Source organism: Antrostomus carolinensis, unplaced genomic scaffold, assembly GCF_000700745.2.
Source record: "Antrostomus carolinensis isolate BGI_N321 unplaced genomic scaffold, ASM70074v2 scaffold2186, whole genome shotgun sequence".
NCBI lineage: Eukaryota > Metazoa > Chordata > Aves > Caprimulgiformes > Caprimulgidae > Antrostomus > Antrostomus carolinensis.
This window is the reverse complement of record NW_010319576.1, coordinates 21,469-42,067: the sequence shown is the minus strand read 5'-3', so window position 1 is coordinate 42,067 and position 20,599 is coordinate 21,469. Positions and strand designations below refer to the sequence as shown.

Sequence of the window (20,599 nt, the reverse complement as noted above, 5' to 3'; positions counted from 1 at the left end):
AGAGGAATTAACTTACAAAAAGAAAGCTAGGGCAGTAAACTTGAAAACTTACTCACTGACTGTTTATAAAAAGAAAAAAAGAAGCTTTGCAAATTAATTAATCCTTTCTACCTAAGAAATGTAGAAGTTGATTACTTCTACCCCAGGCAAGTTATGTGATATTTGTATGGTAGATGTGATCTTTGAAAGCCTCATTTTTGTACTGTCCAATTAATAAACATAAAGATGAGTTTTTGCTTGTAAAACAACACTGTTTACTTTTGGAATGTTGTGTATTTTGCAGTGCATGCAACCTGGCTGGGATGAAAAAAGCCCCGACCTTTCTAGTTGGTAGCAGTTTAGTTCTGGCATTCAGTGCATGGAGCTTGGTTACCTGGTAGCGCTTTGATGGATGGATTGTAGGTCTAGAGGCCAAGGCCTCCAGCATTGTAATCACTTGTGTGGTGGGCTTTAAGCTTCTCTTCTTCAGTTTTCTCACTGTATAGTCAATTTTATATTTGAAAAGCTGCTGAAAAAATAGTACATTAGCAGTACTATGGGCTTTAGTATACACTAAAAAAATAAAATCACTTTTGGGCATGGTGTAAGGCAGTGTAACGGAAAATATATTTTTCAAAACAACTGAGTTTTTTCATTTTTTAATATTTCCAGGGAGAGATGAAACGATGCAGCCAGCCAAACCATCATTCCTTGAATATTTTGAGCAGAAGGAGAAGGAGAATCAAATCAATAGCTTTGGGAAGAATGTGTCTGGCCAGACAAAAAATTCATCTGATTGGAAAGTACCACAGGATGGAGACTACGAATTTGTAAGTCTATACTTTGAAATTCAATCAATGTGATGATCTTCAAGATTTCAAGTCAGAGCTGCTATAAGATTATTTCTTGTTTTGACAGACTAATGGAAACTTGAGGAGGAGATTCTAATTGCTAATGTGTTTGGATGGGGCATTTTGAAAAACTCATTTTCTTTAGGTATTTCTGGGTGATCGTAACCAGTCATTATCTGTATAGGTCCCTTGTTTAAAAACAAACAAACAAACAAGCCTGAGGACATGAAGGTACAAGCTATTGTGTTTTACTTCCCCATTATGCATTTAAAATAAAAAAATAGAATTCCAGATGGCAGTTGGAAAATGCAATTCCTGAATGTATAGTGCTAGAACCATTGAATTGTCTTGTTTTATTCAAGCTTTGGCACTGGATTTTGTTTTATTAGATAAACATCAAACTTGACTTCATTTCTTTTTCAAATCCTCAATTCCAGTCTTCCTACCTAAGGTTCACACGCTCAGAATCTTCAAGAACTTTTCAGAAGTCCAAAGAAAAATCTATTAGTCATAAATTTTATGATTTAATTCTTTTTGCGTTTCTGGTTTGAGTTCAGAATGCCAGAAGATGCATGATTTGCTGAACTCTCTTCCCTCTGATTCATTTTCTTTCAATGAGACTTCAGTGCTACCTCTTTTTGCTTCAAATGTGTTGTGTGCCCTTACAATGTCTGTTTGTGTTGCCCGTGGTGCAGGGTGTCACGCTGCCTTCAGCAGTTGGTGAGATTCACTCCACCTTCACAAAGCAGCGTGGAAAGCGAAATCCCTCTGCAAGTCACGACTCGAGGAGATGCTTTACTTTAAGGCTGGAATAATAGCTGGAGCCTTTCATTCTGTTTGTGCAGATTGTATAGACTACTGCTGGTGTATTTATTTTGTTGTCTTTGCTGCTGCATCTCAAATTTTCTTATTTAGACTGAAAAGGATGGCTACTGAGCAGACCTGCTGCATTCTCTCTCGTAGCCCTTTGTACCATGTTATGTTTAGCCTGAAGGCTTAAAGTCACTGCATAAAGATGTTTTGCAAAAATAACCTGCAAGCTGACTTGTCAGCCTGTGCATCACAGGGTCTGGGCCAAACACATGATTCCAGTCAAGTCAGATATCTCATTCACCTTACATGCTCCAACTTCATTTAATGATAAACAATTATTTTTCAATGTGTGGTATTTCCCAGGAAAGAAGGGATATATCTTTGGAGTATCTTAGAAGCCCTTTTGTAGTCTGCAGAAGATGGCCTGAGGGGAAATTTGCTGTAATTATTTTGCTTTCTAATTTGGTTGATCACAAGTTTAGCAATTACCCTCATTTCCAGTGAGTGGGATGTATTCCACCCTGCATCCCATGAGCTGTAGGTGCAGGCTGCACCCAGCGAGTGGCACAGACAGCGCAGATGACACAAGGAAAGCTCGGTGCCATTCTATCAAACAGGACCTGCAAGGATAGACTGTGCAAAGCAACTGTTTGACATGCCTGTGACCTTGTTTACCGATTTCCATTAGTCCTGAAGTATTGCCATGTGCATAGATTACCAGTGTGCTGGAAGCAATAAAAGCAAGCAATAAAAGCTAGCAATAAATCAGGCTTTGGGTCACCTTCCTGTAGTAATTTGTAGAAATTTCACTTCCCAGCTGTATGTATTTGTGTAGTTCTACTGTGTATAAATATACCAGCCTGTCTTGCATGCAAATTTTGTAACAGAACGGCTTTCTTTTCTGTAGGATAAGAAAAATGCTTGAAAGCAACCTTAATAAATACATGTGGGTATTTTTATAGTGCTTATCTGAGGGTTAGTAGCAGTAACCTCAGGCTGTGTAATGTATTCAGAGACTTAAAACTGGGTATTTTCCCTGTTTGGCTAAAACAGATCAATGTGGCTAGCTATGGGTAAAATTCACGTTTATTAGTGCTTTATTAGTTGAAAAGTCATGTTTATTAGTGCTTTATTAAATGAAAGCATCAATGCAGTAAGCATTGTGGAATAAGAAAATATACATTCACTAGTAGGTGTATCAAATATATCTGTTCTAGACTTGCCTGCAGCTATAACTTATTTCTGCATTGTCAGATTAGGCAGGTTTGAGCAGACTTTGTCTATAGAGTTTGCAAGATTCCAAGTAAAGATGAGATGCTGGCTGAATACTAGTTCCTCCTGGGCCTTAAGAAATTATTGAAATATTATTGCTTTGTGCTACTGCAGACTAGATAAATATGCTTTGTCTTCTCTTCTGTATTCTTCTCCCTCCTATGTGACTACTACCTGGAGTCTCCTCTCTTCCAGAAAAAATAGGGCAATATTAAATTACAAAAGGTTTTTGCTCTTTTTCCCTCTAGCAGAACCATTTGACCTTTTCTTGACTAACATTGTTCTTCTGAAGCAGGCAAATAAGATGCTATTTATATCACAATGGCAACGTCATGTTAGATAAGGGTTAGATTGAGTCAGCCCCATTTACTGCAAAGCTGAAAACCCAGAGATCCTCTTCTAAAAGGTGATGAACTCTGTTCCTCCCGAACGTGATGCTCTGACTATGTCCTGGTTGTGGTCTGAGATGGCATAAACCCAGCATATTTCCAGCAGTGTGTTTCCAGCCTTGGATTTCTGAGGTGGAAGTTATTATTAACTGATTAGTCAATGCCTGATGGTGTTAATGTTTATCCCCACTCATGTTTGAACAAGGATCTCTAAAGATTTAAGCCCTGCTTGATTACGAAAAATGTTTTCAAGAACATCATGATTTTTTTAACATAGGGGAAAAAATACTAATTATGGGCAAAAATTCTTACTATTAGGAAGAATATAACAACCTCTAATATGAAGATGCTGCAGGGGTAGGCTGTTAATGGGCAGGCTGCATTGGATGTAGATTTCTTAATTGCTGTAATCAGATCTCAATTTTTTTTTTTTAGTTGAAATTAATTTTGCCAGTGAACATTAGTCACATACTGTTGCACAGACTTAAATTAATAATGCTAGAAGATTTATTTAGACAATATCATATATTTTTTTACTTTAATCTTTCAGTAGTACTGTAACATACAGCAAAACTAATTGTTCAGTGTTTCCTGCCCTGAGACACAACAAGCCCTTTGCTTATTCCTGTTTAAAAGCCTTTTAACTCCTCTGAGTGGGCCAGTATTCTAATATCACTTGTGGCTACAGTGGGATCACTCTCTTTTTAATTCTGGCCCTGCCTGAAAGCCTTGACTCTTGCCAAACCTATTGTAGCAGGTATTTGTGGATCATCCAGTCATGAATGTTGTGTGTTGCTATCACTAATCATTTTATTGAGAGCCTATTTTGTTAGCAAATTAGCAGGTTCCAGCCATTCGTGGCTGTGGTAGCTGTGATAATACTGAAACCTTTTCCATTTTATTTCATGAGTGTGGTTTCACTGGGGATCATGAGTGGCAGTACAGCCCCTGTCAATCTTCAGTTTTGCCGTCATGGTGCAATTGCTGGGTTGTTGGGGTTTTTTTAATACCTGTAGTGTTGAGCTTAGGTTTTGCTGTAATTCTAATTCATAGTTTTTTCATATATCAGTGGATCTGTGCTAATTAAGTATCCTAGGGGCTTGCTTGGGATGTGGACTCAAATAGGACCTGAACTTTTAACAGACAGCAGAGCAAGAGCACTGCAGGACATCAAGTCTTTCTGCAGGCTTAGTTGTTTGCTCCGAGGCTTTTTCTGATTCTAACACCAGTATATCTGCCAGCCATTCCTGGCCTGTGGTGACTTTAGCTGCTCTTGTTATCTGTGTTTCACTGGAAGGATGCCAGGTGATAGCTGAGTTTTTGAAGGAAAGTGTTGCCATCCACCTGCAGGACCTGGGTGGAGAACTGCAGCCATCAGCAGTCATTTTCCACGCTGGCAATCTCTGTCCTGCTGCCGCAGGTCTGGGAAGGAAGCTCATATTCAGAAACAAGGTTTATGTCTCTCTCCTAAGAAGTGTCCTGCTTCCTTTGAGAAGACCTTAATTTGCTTGCACCTGCTGAGTCTCGATGAATCAGACTGTTCCTACAATTATCCTATTCCTGGAATTATCAACAGCCAGCAGTTTGGGTCTTTCCTTCTCACCCCTTGGCTCAATGAAGAGTGTCTGCCTTTGCAGATTTCCTCATGGAAGCAGAACAACTTTGGAGCAGAACTTTTTCCCTTAAAAAAAAATAAAATTAACATATGTTCTTGAGAGTGTCAAGTCTTACAAAAGTAGAAGCAGCAGACATGGCAAATCTCGGAACTTTCTGTGGAAGGCGGCTGTTGTCATGGCCTTTGTTCGCAGGTTCACCACGCTTCGGTCTGCTGGGAGTGAACCTGTTTCAGGTCTTGTGTTTCCGTGCTGTGAGTACTATTCTCTGCACTAACTCATCTTTTTAGCTCCCTTTGAGAACTGTCTCACTGGCTGCTGATGGCAATTTCTTTGGGCAGGAAAGGTTGGTGTGATTTCCCCCAGTCCCAAAACAGGCTTTATCATTCCTCAGTGCGCAGTGTCATCTGTTTCTCTACTGCTGGGGAAGACTGTCCTGCAAACAGTAGGACTGTTGCTTCTGAAATCTTTTCAGGGCAAAAGAAGGAAGGATGAGCAGGTGGTGTTAACTGCCTCTAATTGAGGGGAAGAATGCAGGTGCTGATCAGCTGCCACTGTGTCAGGGCTGCACAGTCACAGCCCTCCTGTACAAGCAACAATTCCCATCTCCACCTCACCATCTGCTACGCAGAGAAGGGGCTTTGCTGAGTTACAGGAGTTGGAGAAAGGGCTGGGTTTGATCCCACAGCTACACTTTTACAGTAGCTTGTCTTTCTAGTACAACCTGTTGCTTCCAAAGTGCTTGGAAGCCACAACTTGCTGTGGACTTCTCTGTGGCTTGTGCTTCTTAAAATTTACTAATTTTGAAATGAGGCATCTTTACTTCAAAAGTGTCTGTAGACTGCTTACTGTGGTCTTTGGTTTTGTTCAGAAGCTCCTGTTCTGGACAGTGTTGCTCTTCCTTACGCCAAGTTCTGCCAGGAGCTCCTTGGAGCAGGAAGCTGGCGGAGCTGGATGGTTCACCGAGCCAGTGGGACAAAGGAGTGAGCAGTAGAAACATTTCACACTTGCCATTGCAATTTGTTCAGATAACAGACAAAGCAATAGTCTGGCAAACTGTTGAAGAAAAACATACAGAAAACACAGTTTAATAAAGTCCAGTTTCTAAAAGTATAATCACATCTTTTGGAGTTCTTGAATTATCTGGACTGCAAGAGTTGGTATCACAACTTCAGCCTCCTTTAAATAACTTTGAATAACTGTGTGTCCATTTATACTTCCTTGAGAGGAAACTCTGATATCTTTTGTGTGTGTCTCTCTGTAAGCAGCTTCCAGCCAGAGCTTTTAACAGCTGCTGCTTAGATCTTTCTTTTTTACAAGTATATTGTAAATGAAAGTGGGCCTTCCTCTGGCCTGAGTAGAAGTAAAATTCTTTTTCTTGAAGTAGTAAAGAAAAATGTAATTTTCCATTTACTGAGACAATGTTTCATTATGCTACTCTCATCATGTTTTTTATTAACATCCTCATGTCTATGCTTTTACTTAGTAGTTTGAAACATTACATTGGAAACAAAGGCTTTAAAATCAATAAGTAAAACCACTTTACCAGCAGAGAGGAAAGACTGTTAGTCTAATGGTGTCTTCAGCTTGTTTGGCTGGACAAATGGCTGTTGGTTTGCAGTGAGATAATGAATGTGAAGAAACCTTTTGCTTCTAGTTAAACAAATTAGGTGCTGGTGTGATAGCGAGACTTTGAAGTTCTTACTGAAAAGTTTATAGAAAGCTTAATTCTTTCAAAGCAAGTCAAATTGTGTTAGGATCATATTGTATTTTTGAGACTGGTGGAAGTCACCAGCATGGCAATGTCTGCGGATCAGAGTCTATTTCTGCATATCAGGTGTGGTCCAGGCAGTAAGGATGCCCGCCACCATGGATTACTGCAGGCTGCGTCCAAACCAGGCAAGTGCAGTGACTGTTGCCCTCTGCAGCTCTGTACTCTGCTCAGCCCTGGCCTGGATCTGCAAACATTGCAGCTGGTATCTCAGAGTGCACGGCACGATGTCTCCTGCATCGCCCTGCTGCTTCCCCTGCATCGCTACAGAATGACTACAGTTAAAAATGGATATCACTCAGTACAGTGTAATTCTTCTCCCAGCTCAGGACTGTGGTGAAGAATGCTGCATACTGGAACCATCTGTTTCTTTCATTGGAAGTGATTTATGGGGAGGAACTGTTAGAGGGCAGGTGATTTATTGCTTATCAATAACAGTAAACACATTCTGCTTTACAATGACCAAAGTCTCTAATTTATTGTATTCTGTCTGTAAAGGTGTCATTTGTCTTGTGAACTGCTTGTTGTCTACCGGTAGCTGGAACGTTCAATGTCTTTGGTTTCTCTTGAACATTCATTTGGATAGCATTTATTAGCAATCTAATGTTGATGCTTTATAGCTTTACTAGCTTTTGTCCTTCTAAAAGTTCAATTGATTTAAAACTTGAGAGTATTTTCTGTACAGTTGCAGGCTTTGAAAATGACGGCAGGATAAATAATTGGCTCTCATTTTGTTGGAACTGGTCTTTGGATCTTTTCTAGCAGTAGGAAGAAGGCATGCTGAGGCTACATGGATAAGGCAGATGCTAGAAGAAAGTACTTGCATTATATTGGTAAGCTGCTGTTGTGTGACTTGATATAGTTTATCATTTTATAGTGTTTCCTGACTCTACTGTGATCCTCTGAGCTTTATCTTCTTTTTACTTCTGTCTTGTAAGCAGCTTGGTAAAGGTGTCAGATGCAGGCCCCTACACTAATCTTTCTGTTCTTCCTTTCTCCCATCCAAATTACTCAAGTGAATAATCCAAGCTGGTTACTGAGATTCCGGGAAGTCTATCCACTGGGACAGGAGCAAGAAAAGCTTTATTAGAGTGTGCATATTTGCAGGTCATTTAAATAGGATTATTTGAGAATCAAATAATCTTGAGACTTCTGTTGAATTTTTATAAAACTTGCAATATATTATTTCTTTTCTAAGAGAGCAAGTTTCTGACCCTTATGTGATGAAATTGATTGTTCCAAAAATTAATTTGAATATGTATAGTTTTGCATAGAAGGAAAAAAAAAAAGTTTGGTTAAAGTAGAGCTTTTTTCAGTAACATTTTTTCCAAGCTAAACCAAACACTTGGAGTGCATCTGCAGGGACTTCTCTGTCCAAAAGTTTCTTCTCTTCATCTATCATGAACTCTTCTTTTTCCCAGCGGTGACTGGAATAAAAATTACTTCTCAGGCACTGATTTCTTCCAGTAGTTTCACTTTGATTGTAAAATGAACTTATTTGCTAGGGCATTCATCAGTTTGAGAGATAAAGCCAGATCTGGGATGGCTGATAGATATCCCTGTCTAGGTCCTGTGGAACTAGGGCTGATTCCTAGTTGAAAAACAAGTAGACTTGTTTGTGTTGTGCTGAATCTAAAATAAAACTTTTGTTCAATGGGACAGCATTAAGACCATGGGATTTTTTGGGGAAAAAAAACAGCCTCTAATAAAAGGAATATTTTTCTGACAACAGAAGACAGTTCAGAACAGACAACAATTAATTTCCAAACCTGAAATCGTACCCCCATGGTATTTTCTGCTAATTGAGGGAGATCTTAAAGTGTAGTACCTAGCTGTAATTTCCACTGTGAAGTATGATTTATAAAAAGAGGCAGGTTTTTGTGATGTTTTATTCATTGGTTTTAAATGTCACCTGCCTTGGTTCATAACACTGATGTCCCTTAAATGGATTTTTTTTCTTTCTTTTTTTTTTTTTAGCCATCTGCCAAGAATTTTTACAGCTCTGCTAATTGTTCATGTTTCTTTTAAGCATTACCTTTTCAGCATATTTAGTATGTTCTTCCCAGCAAATACTTTTAACTTGTGACATCTTTATTAAGGAAAAATGGTTCATCTTGTCACTCTGTAATCAAACATACAGTCATTTTTAAAATAAGCCCAGGAACAGCTTGCTTATCTCTTTTATTGTTTGTTAAGTGGTCTTGAATCTTCTGTAACATTTGCATGAGGAAGACACTCTGAACCTTTCTGCAAACCTCATTGAATTCATGGCTGCTTCAAACCACCAATGTGGTTTACTACTGCAAGCTCAGTGTATGTAGGTCTTATAAACCTTTCTAAATTCCTTTTATAACAACAACAACAACAACAACAACAACAACAACAAAAACCAACCCAGAAGATACCACATCTGGTTTTGAAATTTGTTAGTAATATTTGAAATTGAAAAAGTTATTTCAGTGGCTTGACTCTTGTATCTGCTGGGGAAGAGAATAGATTTCTGTTCTCTCTGCTTGGTAACAGGGTCATTGCTTACCACCTGCTTTCACTTTAGTGCATACTGACATTGATTGCAAAGCACTTACTGCCACCACTTGCTGTCAAAAAATCATTTTTTGCTATATTTTTGTATATAGCAGGCCTTCTGTGACATAAGGCTTTTAAATGAAACTTGTGGTGAGTGGGAAGTAAAATGAGGTGCTGCTGCTTGTGTTGAATTGCTTAGGTCATAGCCCTTAATGGAGACTGAAGTAATGTAACCTGAATTCAACTTTATATGAAAGTATTCAGACTTGTGAATTCCACATCCTGGACTATCCTGGAGGCCCCTTTCCTGCTGTAGTGTTAATCAGCTGAGACGTTGACTGAAAGTTTTATGGATTAACTAAGTAACTAACAGAACTTCATCCAGGGCCTTTGATCAGGGGATTTGTTTCATTTCTGCTGTACTTTTAAGGTCAGGCTGCAGCGTGCATTTCTGCTTTGGGAGAAAGGGAAGAGGAATTAATAATTGAAGGTGTGATGTTGGAAGAATCTCTGAGCATACTGAATTCTTTAGAAAACCTGTTTGAGCCTTGTTATGCATCAAGATCTGCTTTCAAGGCTGGGCGTGTTCTTGGCACAGCATCTCCCTTAAAGAAAGAACACTGCTGCTCAAATGAGATCTATTTGAAATGCTTCTAAAATCTTCTTGCAACTCATCTGTCAGTACAAATGTTTGTAAAGGCTAACGTAGCTTAAAAAGACAAGCTTGTCCAGGTTTTTCTCATCTGTAGCAAAAAGGGCTCCTTTTGGGGACTCTCTGCATCAGGAGCCTAATAGCTGCTCTGGATTGCCTCTTGGTGGATGGAGGCTCTGGACTGTAAGGGAAAAAAGCCTGGGGATAAAGTCTCCATCAAGCATCTGTGAATGCTTTCCAATGGGCAGGGCCTCATCCAGAAAATTGCCTGAAATTATGTACTGTGAAGCAGCAAAGTTGTCTCCCTTCTGACTTCTGGACCTGCTGTGTTTGCCTTTGTACACTTTCTTCTTGTATTACTGCAAAACCTACAGAAAAATCTAGATGTTGCTTATTGCCGGTGTTATTTGGTGCATGTAATTACTGGGTGTCTCCCTGCTTACCTCACCAGGAAGACTTTGCAAGAGGGAGTTTCATCATGTGTGAGGCATGTTTGAGGTCTTACTCATACAGAGAAGGTAATGGAGTTCACAGTTGGCTGTGGCTGCTTCCAGTGGCCAGGGTATCCTGGGAGGTTTGCCTTGGCTTTTCCTTCAGTAACCTCAGTGACCAGATGACTTCAAAAGCTTTGACCTTCAAGAAAGAGTAGCCTAATACATGAAGAGTCATCTAGTCTGAAAAGAATTTTATTCAGCAACTGAGTGCTTAATTTCTTCTTGTTTTGTGACTTAGCATCATTCAAGATCATTATAAATAGATGCCCAAGCAATAGTGAACACCTGGGAGAACCTTGTATGGCGAGGCGTGCAGGTTCACATGACATGGATTTTATGGAGATAGTTCACTGAGGGACTGTTCCAAAAATATTTGTCCCTGAGATATTAAATGTATGCCCCTGATTTTGAAGTCAGCAGCCTCTCCCATGGTCATGCAGCTATTCATTTTTCAAAATGCCCTGAAAATCTCTGTAATTCGGTCTTTCCTCAGAAAGCTTTTAATTCTCACTCCTGTCTTCCTTGCCTTCAAATTGCAGCTGTTGCTTCCTTTCCTTTAGTGAAGAAGAGGAGGCAGAGCAGTATTGGAGCAGAGTTTTGCAAGAAGCCTCACTTTTGGGTACACGAGGTAGGGAACTGGTATAGTCTTCTGGAAACAAACCCCCTTCAGCATCTCTCCTGGAGTCAGAAATAAATTGGGAACTAAGACTCAAATTAACATTTGTTGAATTAAAGATTAATACTGTTAAGTGTTAAGATAGTTTTAAACAACTGTGGTCTATCTCTAATGCCTACTTACCATGGATTATATAGTCTTAAGCCTTTGAAACTGGAACTGCATATCTTAAGCCTTCTTTGTGCATTGCAGATTTAAGTGTATGAAGTCTTCAGATAAGTTAATGATGCTGATATACCAGTAGCAAACTTCTCAACCCCACATCATTAGCAGAAGCCTGTATTCACATACTGATTTAGTGATAACTAATTGGTTACCACTTCAGTTAAATTTGTGTTTCATGGTAATAATACACTGAGCAATATTGTATGAAGGAATCACTCTTACTTCAGGTATTCTTACTTTTACTTCTTCAGGAGTTCTGCTTTATTCAGCGTAAATGATTCTGAATAAATAAATAAATTGTTAATCCCTAGGTGATTAGAGTCCTTAAGAGCAGGGAGAGAGGAGGAAAGGATGTGTTGGATTGGAAGTGAGCTCCGTTACAGACCCACATGCTCTTCTGAGAAGAACTAAGTTAAACCATGCAGATTTGTAGAAAAATGTATTTGGCTTAAAGGAATCAACATTTTTCTGACAGATTGCTTTTCTTAAAAAAAGAGGAAAAAACCCAAGTTGGTCAGCTGTGTACTTTACAGTAGATTTGTGCAGCCAGCCATTCAGAGCCCAATGATATGATTTATTTTAGCATGTTCAGAAATATTTTGGTGATCTTAAGAAAATTAAAGCATAATCACTTAGAGAAGGGGAAAAAAAACCTCTACTGTGTTTCTCCTTAATCATATCCCTGGCAAGCAAGTGTTTTTGATAAGCAAGTGATGCTTTTTTTTTTTTGGTTTATCTAGACAGGCTGACCTTTTAGCTTGGTTTCTAATTCAGTTACTTAAAAAAAAAAAGAAAGTGAGATAACTTGTCTTTGTGGTTACAGGATTAGTCAGACACTTTCTAAATTGCTAAAGGATTTTAAAGTTTGGACTTCTTGAAGCTCAGTGCTGCAGAATAACACTGACACAATTTGTCATTTCCTCTGTTTAGATTAAGTGTGTACAGTTCTTGGGATGATTTTGGAAGTGAATAACATTATCCATACTCATAATTGATACTAAGGCTAAAAAAGGAAATTAAATCTTGGAGCTCAGAAGATTAAAATGCATTGCTCTTTTTTTAAAAAAAAAAAACCCTTTTTTTTTTTTTATGACCACTCACATCAGTGAGTAGAGCTTTGGATGAGTTTTCTTCCTTAATATCACTCAGTACAATGCTGAGAGTAGTAACAGCACGCAGAGGTTATATGGTTGTGCTGGCTGTAACACCAAACCTTTCTTCAGCCTTTTAAAGATTACAGTAAGGATTAATAAAGTGCAATTCTTGGCTAAGAGCAGCTCAGGGATGCCAGTGTTATTGATGCAGGCTACGGTGTGCCCACAGTCGTGCCATCTTCTGTGCTCTGTGGGTAACCGCTCTGTGTAATCACTGCGTAGTTATGTCTGGGTAGCCAGAGTAGCCAGGGAAATCTGGATCCTGGATCTATCCTCAGCTCTAATCCTCTGAAACTGGTTTCAGTATTGGGAATTTTCTGACATCTTGCCAACAACAAAGCTCTCCCCTGGATCTTACAGGCTTTCAAGAAATGGGGGGAAACTTCCAAAGAGTGGGGAGGGTGAGAAAGCAAAGCAAAGATGCCTCTTAGCTGGTGAAGGAGCAGTTGTGTGTCTAAAGCATGTGTGCATGTCATTTCCATAGCAGTCAGAGGAATTAGCTACTGAAAGCATGTTTGAGGACAGTCCTTGCTGAACCAGCAGGATCAAACGTCATGGGTGTAAAGACAGCCTGAAATAAGAGATAGTTGAGTAATGAAACTATGGCTGTTCTTGCTGGAGAAGAGCAGCAGCCTCGGCAGCCACTGGTGAGTGAGACTCCACCGGTGAAGCGGTACCGATGCTGTGAGCAGCATCACCTCGAGTGGAGGGCCACCTTCCCAAGAAACCCGTCAGGCCGTAATCGTGTGGCAGCTTGAGAGAAGCCTTGCTAAGCTAGCAAGATGCTCAGCTGAAAAGCGAGGTCTTGGCTGATGTGCACTGATCACAGATCCTCTTTGCTTTCTTTGGGAAGTTGTAGCCACAGTGCTACTTTGATTTGTGCTGGATGCTGCAGCCCATGATGTGTTTTGCTAGCACATTGCCTAAATAATTAAGATGCATTAAAAGCAGAAGCTTGTGCTGCTCAGACTTACTTTTCAAAACCTTTGAAAGATTAATATCTGTATTTTTAATCTTGCATGAAATCCCACAGTGAGTGCATTTCATCCACTGCTTTCATAACAGTGAGGAACTTCACTGACACGCTAATGCTAAAAGGGAGGAAAATGAAGATAATTAATGTTTCTGTAGGCACTGGGGGTTCTTCTGATTTGCTGTAGCCCCTCTGCAGCATGGCCGCTTGACAGATTTGTGAAGTTGTAGGGACCTGACAATCATGATGAAAAGTGGGTGGTAAATGCCTGTAGATTCTTAGATTTTTGTGTCCTGTGTGTTGGACAGCTTACAGTGAGTAAAGAGTTAATGCCTGCTCATACATTACATCGAGACCTCCTTATGCTAGAAAGAGAAATGAGAACAAGGCACTTAATTTTTAGATCGGTGATTGAAAGTATGCCAAATTGTATTGAGCCAGCATTTCAGGAAAAATGTTAAGAGAAAAAATGGCATGCTATTCAAACACCAGTTTATATCACCGTTTTCAAGACCTAAAGTCTGGAGCTCTGCTTAGCGTGAGAAATCACCCTCTACATTTAATTTTGGCCAGAGAAATTTAATGCCTTTTTTTTTCCTGGTTTTAAAAAACGTGCATAGTACTATTCAGTGATCTGTTCCCTCAGAGTATATTTGATACGAGCATTTAATTGCTACTGTGTTTAACCAGTCTTTCAAGTTACAGAAGGCTAATTCCAGAATAATCTCGGTTCTTACACTTGTCAGAGCTCACATTCATGAATCTTGAGATCTGACACCTCTCCCTAGCCCGTGGTCTCCTGTAGCACCCATGCACTCCCGCGTGCTGCAGGCTGACTTACGCTCCGAGGTGGTTGCTACAAATAGTTGCGGCAAGTGGCATCCAATGGGTGATCGCCTCCCAAAAATAAAACCCTGCTTGAGGAGGTGATAGAAGAAAAGTTCAGAAGTTGAGGTGGATATGCATCAAACTGCTCTGCTGGATCCTGGAGAAGGGAGTACAAGTATGCCCTCAGTTTTATCAGAAGGGGAAGCACCTCGATAGCGTTGCTGATAGCCAAGCCCAAGGGAAGCAAGAGTTTAATTAGTCTCTTCTGTGAAGAGCCTCCCTTCCCAAAGGACATCGAAACACTTAATAGACTATTTGTGGGAATTAATTTCTACTTCTCTCTAACACATAGCCACTCCTGGTGTTGAGTGTGATAATCAACAGCCTCCTGTGAAGGGCTCAGATGTGCTTCCACACAATTGTAGTCCCAGCTGGTTGTTTTCTTTTTTGTTTTGTTTTTCCAAAGCAGCCTGTTGGTACTATATCACAATGCTAATATTTTTCATTATCTCTAGCAGCAAATTTCTATTTGGCATTTAATGTTTAGCGTAGCTTGGATATCTTAGTTTGGATAAAAACCCTTTTCAAGCCCTATTTAAATTTTGCCTGTCTAAATATACACAAGTAAATGACTCCCTATTTCTATGATTCAAGATGTTTTGATTTTCTTTTAGGGGGCTTTGATCACTGGGCCTGCAGTCAAGAACTGTTAGATTGCAGTGTGAAACTAGGCAGAAAAGGAAGATACAACAATAAAAGCTGTGCTAAATAAACATATTTTTTTTCTTTAGTTCCTAGCTCGTATCTTTTCCACTAAGAGTTTATTTCCCTGTGTAGCGTGGGAAGCTGCAATTTTATTACTTATGTATTTTAGTCTTCAAACTCCCACTGCCCCTTATGAAGTGATAATTGCTAAAGCCACTTTTTCTAAAGGCTATTTAAAACTGAAAAGTTTGACATCAAATTTTGTTGAGCAGTAAATGCCACGTGGAATATTTGGGTTAAAGGAAAACAGATTGCTGCAGCTGGGCGTTCACTTTCTATAAACCACAGGCTATTGGTGGTAAAGGTGGGAGTATGTTCAGAAAATACTCTGTGTGAGCATGTGGAAGACAAGTGTTCAAACTCACAGAAATTATGGTAGAGGGGTATGACTAGAAGGCTAAGGAAGCAAAGAGCAACTTCCTAATTTTATTTGTAAGATTTGCTGTAGTATCAAGAATTGAAAATATCCTTCTTCTGCAAAGCTATTGAAATACTTTCACCATGAGGAAAATAACCTCGTCTCATATATATAACCAATTCCATATATTTTCCTATTTTTTTCAAGAAGTCAGGTCCATCTGCACATTTAAAAGATGGTGGTAGAAGAACTGCATCCCCTCCCTGGAGATGGAGGGTTCATGTTTGGCACAAGCTTCAGGACTTCTAACATTTAAAAACAAAGCCCGGATAGCGTGAAACATTGCAAAGATGCAAAGAAAAGGCTTTGTGCTAAGTCTAGGGATCAGACTCAATGTTAGCAATTAAAAAGAAAGTTTTAAGAGGAATGTGGTTTCCACTTGCCCCAAGATAAATTTTTTTTCTTCCTATGCAGACGATGCATTAGGGCTCTTCCAAAGGTCTTTGTTGGGGGAGACGTGTGTGAAAGCTGCTGGGAAACAGCTTTTTTCTATTTGATGCTTATAATTCATGCAGCAAGAGGATTTTGCTGGCAGCGTTTTTGGTACAGGAACAATTAAGAATGATAGCTGTAGTGACTCGGAGATTACTGGACAACTTTCATATTTATGTCAGTAGTGCAGAGTGGTCTGAGTCAGTGGTGACCTCGTGCTACTGAAGGGCTGTTGAGGGATCAGAGGGGTGCGCTGGGTCCCAAACTGGTCAAGCTACAGACCCTGCTGTAGGAAAAGCAGGCACAGGTGCTGTTCAGTGTAAGGACTGTGGATACCAAGAGAACTGTGATAAATCACTTGTGTTAGCATCTAATTAAAAATTCATTGTTTGGGTTTTTTTGGTTATGTTCTTGGGGACTGGGAAGGGGCTGAGTTAATTCTCTAGGCTTTGTGTTTTGCAGTAGATCTTGTGTGAAATATAAATGTGACACGGTCTGTTTAAAAGTACTGTGGCAGGTTTTTAGACTGCCTCTTGCTCAGGACAGAACTGCATAGGTAAAAATTTCAGACCATGGTGCCCTTCATTATTGAACCCGTGTCTGTGTCTAACATGTCTGCAGAGAGCCTTTGTTTATTCTCCTTTTGCTGCTTAGATTCATTTACATTCTGTAGAATATCATGCTGCAGTGACACTTTACCTGACTGTAACAAATGCAAGTGGTATTTGTGGTATATTTTTTTTTTACCCTATTTAAAAAATGTAACTCAGAAGCAGTTTGTTGAGGTGAACATTGTTCAGCGCAGTGGTTATCCACAAGCCTGCCTGAAACGCTGGCGAAGGGATGTCATGAACAGCTTACAAATCTTCTCCTTGAAGAAGAAATTGTGTATCAGTTGATCTGTTCCTGTTTTGTCCATCATTACTGTGTAGGCAAGGAAAGGCCATAGGTTATGTCCTTCTGAATTACAGAGTAGAAACCATCAGCGTAGTAAAACAAGATGTTGCTGTCAGTGGTGTCTGCAGCCTGAGGAACAACGAACGGCGTGCGCGGCTGTGGGCGAGAGGTGTTCAGGTGAAGACTTGCACCTCTCACGTGTGTCTGCAGTTGTGTGTTTTTACAAAGTTAAGATCGTGCTCAAAACCTTGAGTAAAAATACAACTGTTAATCAAATAGTTGAAAGTTAACTTTCTGCACATACAACACGTTGCTCGAACAGTTTCGCTGTGCTGCCGCCTTTCCCTGGTGATAGATGTGTTTGACCAACCTTAGAACCAGTATTTTATATCAGTCTTTACATTTGAAATGAGATTCCTTCCTCCTTGTGTCTTAGCTATTTGATCACTGTGAACAAAAATAGATTGCTTTTGCAAAGACACTTAGGACTTCTTATAACAGAAGGATTGCTGAGGAGAAGTGAGGAGAGGAATGGGATTGAGCCCGTGGCTAAACCCAGATCTAATTGCAGCTGTTCAGCGCTGAAACTTTACCCTGAGTAGCTGTCTGTCATGAGATGCTCTGTCCTTGTCCTTCTTTCCGTATTTTGCTTCTGGCATTTCTCAGAGAGAATAATGTCAGTATCCCAGGAGTCTGCTACTGCAGAAACAGATATACTAAGAGTTTAAAAACTTCATTTCTGGGAGTAAGTCTGTCTGTGGCGTTGACTTACAGTGAAATGCCACACAGCAAAGTGAAATGGAGGCCATCATCTTTTAAACAGGTTTGGGTTTTTGGGGTCTTTTTTGTTTGCTTGTTTTTTTTCCTCCCATCTAAAGATGCATGTGCAAGTGGAAGGACAAGCTGAGTAACAGCCCAGCCTAAGTCCCAGGGCTCGTGTTATTGGGGTTCTGAAGGACAGTGGGAGTGTAGGGCCAGGCATCCTCTGCCCCTGCCCCTGTGCAGGCGCTTGGCTCTCCCTGGTAATTGCACTCCTGTCAGTCTCTCATCAGCTCATCTGTGCTGAGTGGTCACGTTCTGGACCTTTTGCTAATGTTGCCCTTTGGCTTCCCTGCCTCTTTTAGTAGCAGCATGGCATTCACAGCCGTGCTGATGTTATTCCAGATGAAAACTCTGTCATTAGTTCATCCTCATCAACACACAGCATTGCGCACAGGATGTGTTTCTGTGCCCTTAGATTTTTTGCACTGAATCAACTTGCCTCCCTTCCTTCTCCCACCATCCCCATTCTGTTTAACCTGTGATCAGTCTCCTTCAGTGGCTTTGTTCTGCATCATGCATCTGCACAGGTAACCCACTTCCCAATTTGTTCATGTTAATATGTATTGTAGGCTTTTGCCCACTCCAGATGTAGCTGTGCTCTAAGCATTTTCTATACTGGTAGCCATCTGTCTTGGCAAGCAGTTGCTTACAGTTAGCAGAAAGACTTTGTGTGTTGGTGTCCACAGAGGATGCCCTACGATGCTAGATCATGTTCAAGAACATTCATAGGGCAGTTTTTTCTTCTTACTGCAACGTTCTTGGGGTCTGGAGAGACTGTAGCTGTAAATCTGCTCTGGTGATTTGTTTCTGGCTGTAAGCAGCACCGAGCACTTGGAGCATTCTCTATCATCCTCCCAAAAGGTGTCCATGGAAGACTGCAGCCTCAGGATGATTTCTGACACTTAATAGTTGGCTTCAGCCTTGAGCAAGGTGGTTTAGATCCGTTCCAAAGCTCTAGTTCAGTATTCTAGTGCTGGGTCCTCTGTGAGAGCTGACAGCCATTTGATCCGATGTAGCTGCTCAGTATATCTGTCCAGTACTGGAATTAATGTTTTCTTCTTTTTTGCATTTTTATTTGACTGTTCAATTCCCTGGACTGTGAGGAAGGGGACTGTTGAATAATTACCTGCTCCATAATAAATTAGTGTGAAAAGGCAACCGGTGCAATGCATCAACTTAAACTGCTGTCTGGTAAAGTTGCATTAATGTGTATAAATAATGTATATCTTTGTGGAGGAAGTGCTCTGTCTTTCTAATGAACAGTTGGCTGATCGGAGAGGCTGAAAGACTGTATACCCTTGCTAAAAAGGTTTTGTTTTGCTTGTGCCTAGATTATTAAAGCGGCTTGGTGATCCTGTAACTGCAACTAGGAAATATCTTATTTTGCAGAATATGCTATAGAATTTCAAAAGACTTTGTGAGAAATCAGCTAACAGATGACTTCGTGGGGGATTTGGGGGGCTTGGGGACTCTCTTCCACCTCAGGAAGAAGGATCAGAATTTCCTTATTTTAGTATTTACATACATTTTAAGGACTATACAACTATACACTATATATAAACTATACAACTGCCATTAAACAGCCTGTTATTCAGTTGTTGCCTTATAATAGGCGTTTCACTGTGTTCTGGTTCAGAAGTGGCTTGAAGAATAACCATGATAGCTGACTGATTAACAGCTAAACCAGGACAGCAGCATTGTTTGCATTTAACTGAAGTAAAGATAAGTCACTCAGTTATGATATGTATTGAAAGTCTAAAAACTGACACTTCTTTGTTCACAAAAAAACCCCAAATTGTGTTCTGAGTTTCCACAGCAGGTGGTCACTGAAAGCAAGTGCTGCAATTAGTCATTCCCATCCTGCTGCAGTGGCTGTAAAACTGTGTCTGGGAGTTGCTTGGTCTTGGGTGGGAAAAGAACTGGTGCTTAGGTGAACATTTGAAGCACTTCCAGTGTCTGTAGTTTTTAACATTATCCTAAAATCCTGTCTGTTCCACAAGTCATAATATTATAATATTATGTAAAGGGTGTAGCTATGGACAATGTAGACTGTCCTAGGCCACATTTGGCATCTCTGATCACAGAATAAAACTGTTCTGTGCCACCTCTCAGCAAATTGGCATGCACAGGAGAACCAATTAAAGAAAGGGCAGGCAAACAGGGAATTAAGTGAAGGGAAGCTTGTCCAGACTGGCCTGGCATCTTCATGTGTACAGTAAAATACAAATTGTACTTGCATATTATATCAGTATGAGGCTGACCCAAAGTGACCTGTTGTGTGTGTTCTGGGATTTCTTAGGGGAATCTGAATTCCTCACCATGATTGAGGTTCAGCCTGATGGTACATAAATGGTTTGGTTTGGTTTGGGGTTTGGTTTTTTTTTTTTTTTTCAAATGCAACTTTTGTCAGTGATTTTTTTTTTCCTCGTGTTCCCTTCTGTCTCCCTTTGTCATTTAGCAGAAGGAAGTTTAGTTGCAAGGAAAGGGGAGGGGGAGAGAACTTTGCTTCTGTTCCATCTCAATACAGTATTCCTGTTTTAAGCCCGCAAAATGAAGTGTTAGAAAAACAACTCAATGAGGGAAATATTTCACCAGTTGTTTTATACACTCACGCTGTCACCTAACAGAGCATGTAATATATCTGTGAAAAGAGCAAAAGCAGCCCGGTATCCTGAGGCTCATGCCAGTCTCATGGAGAGCAGCAGTCTGGAGCAGAATTCTTCCACCATCTCCTACTGGGAGATGCATTGTGACCATCAGATGGGCAGCGGCATCCCTGTAGGTGTGTGGATGGTGGCTGTACTGATGCCAATGTCTGTTCTTTTGTCTCCCTGCTAGCTAAAGACCTGGAGTGTCGATGAACTTCAGAGGAGGCTCTCAGCCCTGGACCCCATGATGGAGCAGGAGATTGAAGAAATCCGCCAGAAGTACCAGTCAAAGCGGCAGCCCATCCTCGATGCCATTGAAGCCAAGAAGCGGCGGCAGCAGAACTTTTGAGCCACCAGTAGAATGTTCTTCCAGCCTCAAACAATCAGCTCCTTGCTTTTATGACTACTAAACAGATTGATTTCTATTGAAATACGCTAGCAAAATAGAGGGCAATACTTCT

The 20,599-nt window shown here is 40.3% G+C and overlaps 1 protein-coding gene across 1 annotated transcript; it reads left to right on the top strand.

Moving 5' to 3' along the window:
• The first annotated feature begins 665 nt into the window (after positions 1-665).
• Positions 666-20,599, top strand: LOC104525956 (serine/threonine-protein kinase 4). The gene is made up of 2 exons (XM_010169262.1): positions 666-809; positions 20,329-20,599. Exons 1-2 carry the CDS (start codon positions 666-668, stop codon positions 20,485-20,487), a joined length of 303 nt encoding a protein of 100 aa, XP_010167564.1. The 3' UTR covers positions 20,488-20,599.

Coding starts and splice junctions, on each gene's coding strand:
- LOC104525956 (XM_010169262.1), top strand. CDS start 666: ATGCAGCCAGCCAAACCATCATTCCTTGAATATTTTGAGCAGAAGGAG. Junction 810..20,328: donor AGGATGGAGACTACGAATTT/GTAAGTCTATAC, acceptor TCTCCCTGCTAG/CTAAAGACCTGGAGTGTCGA.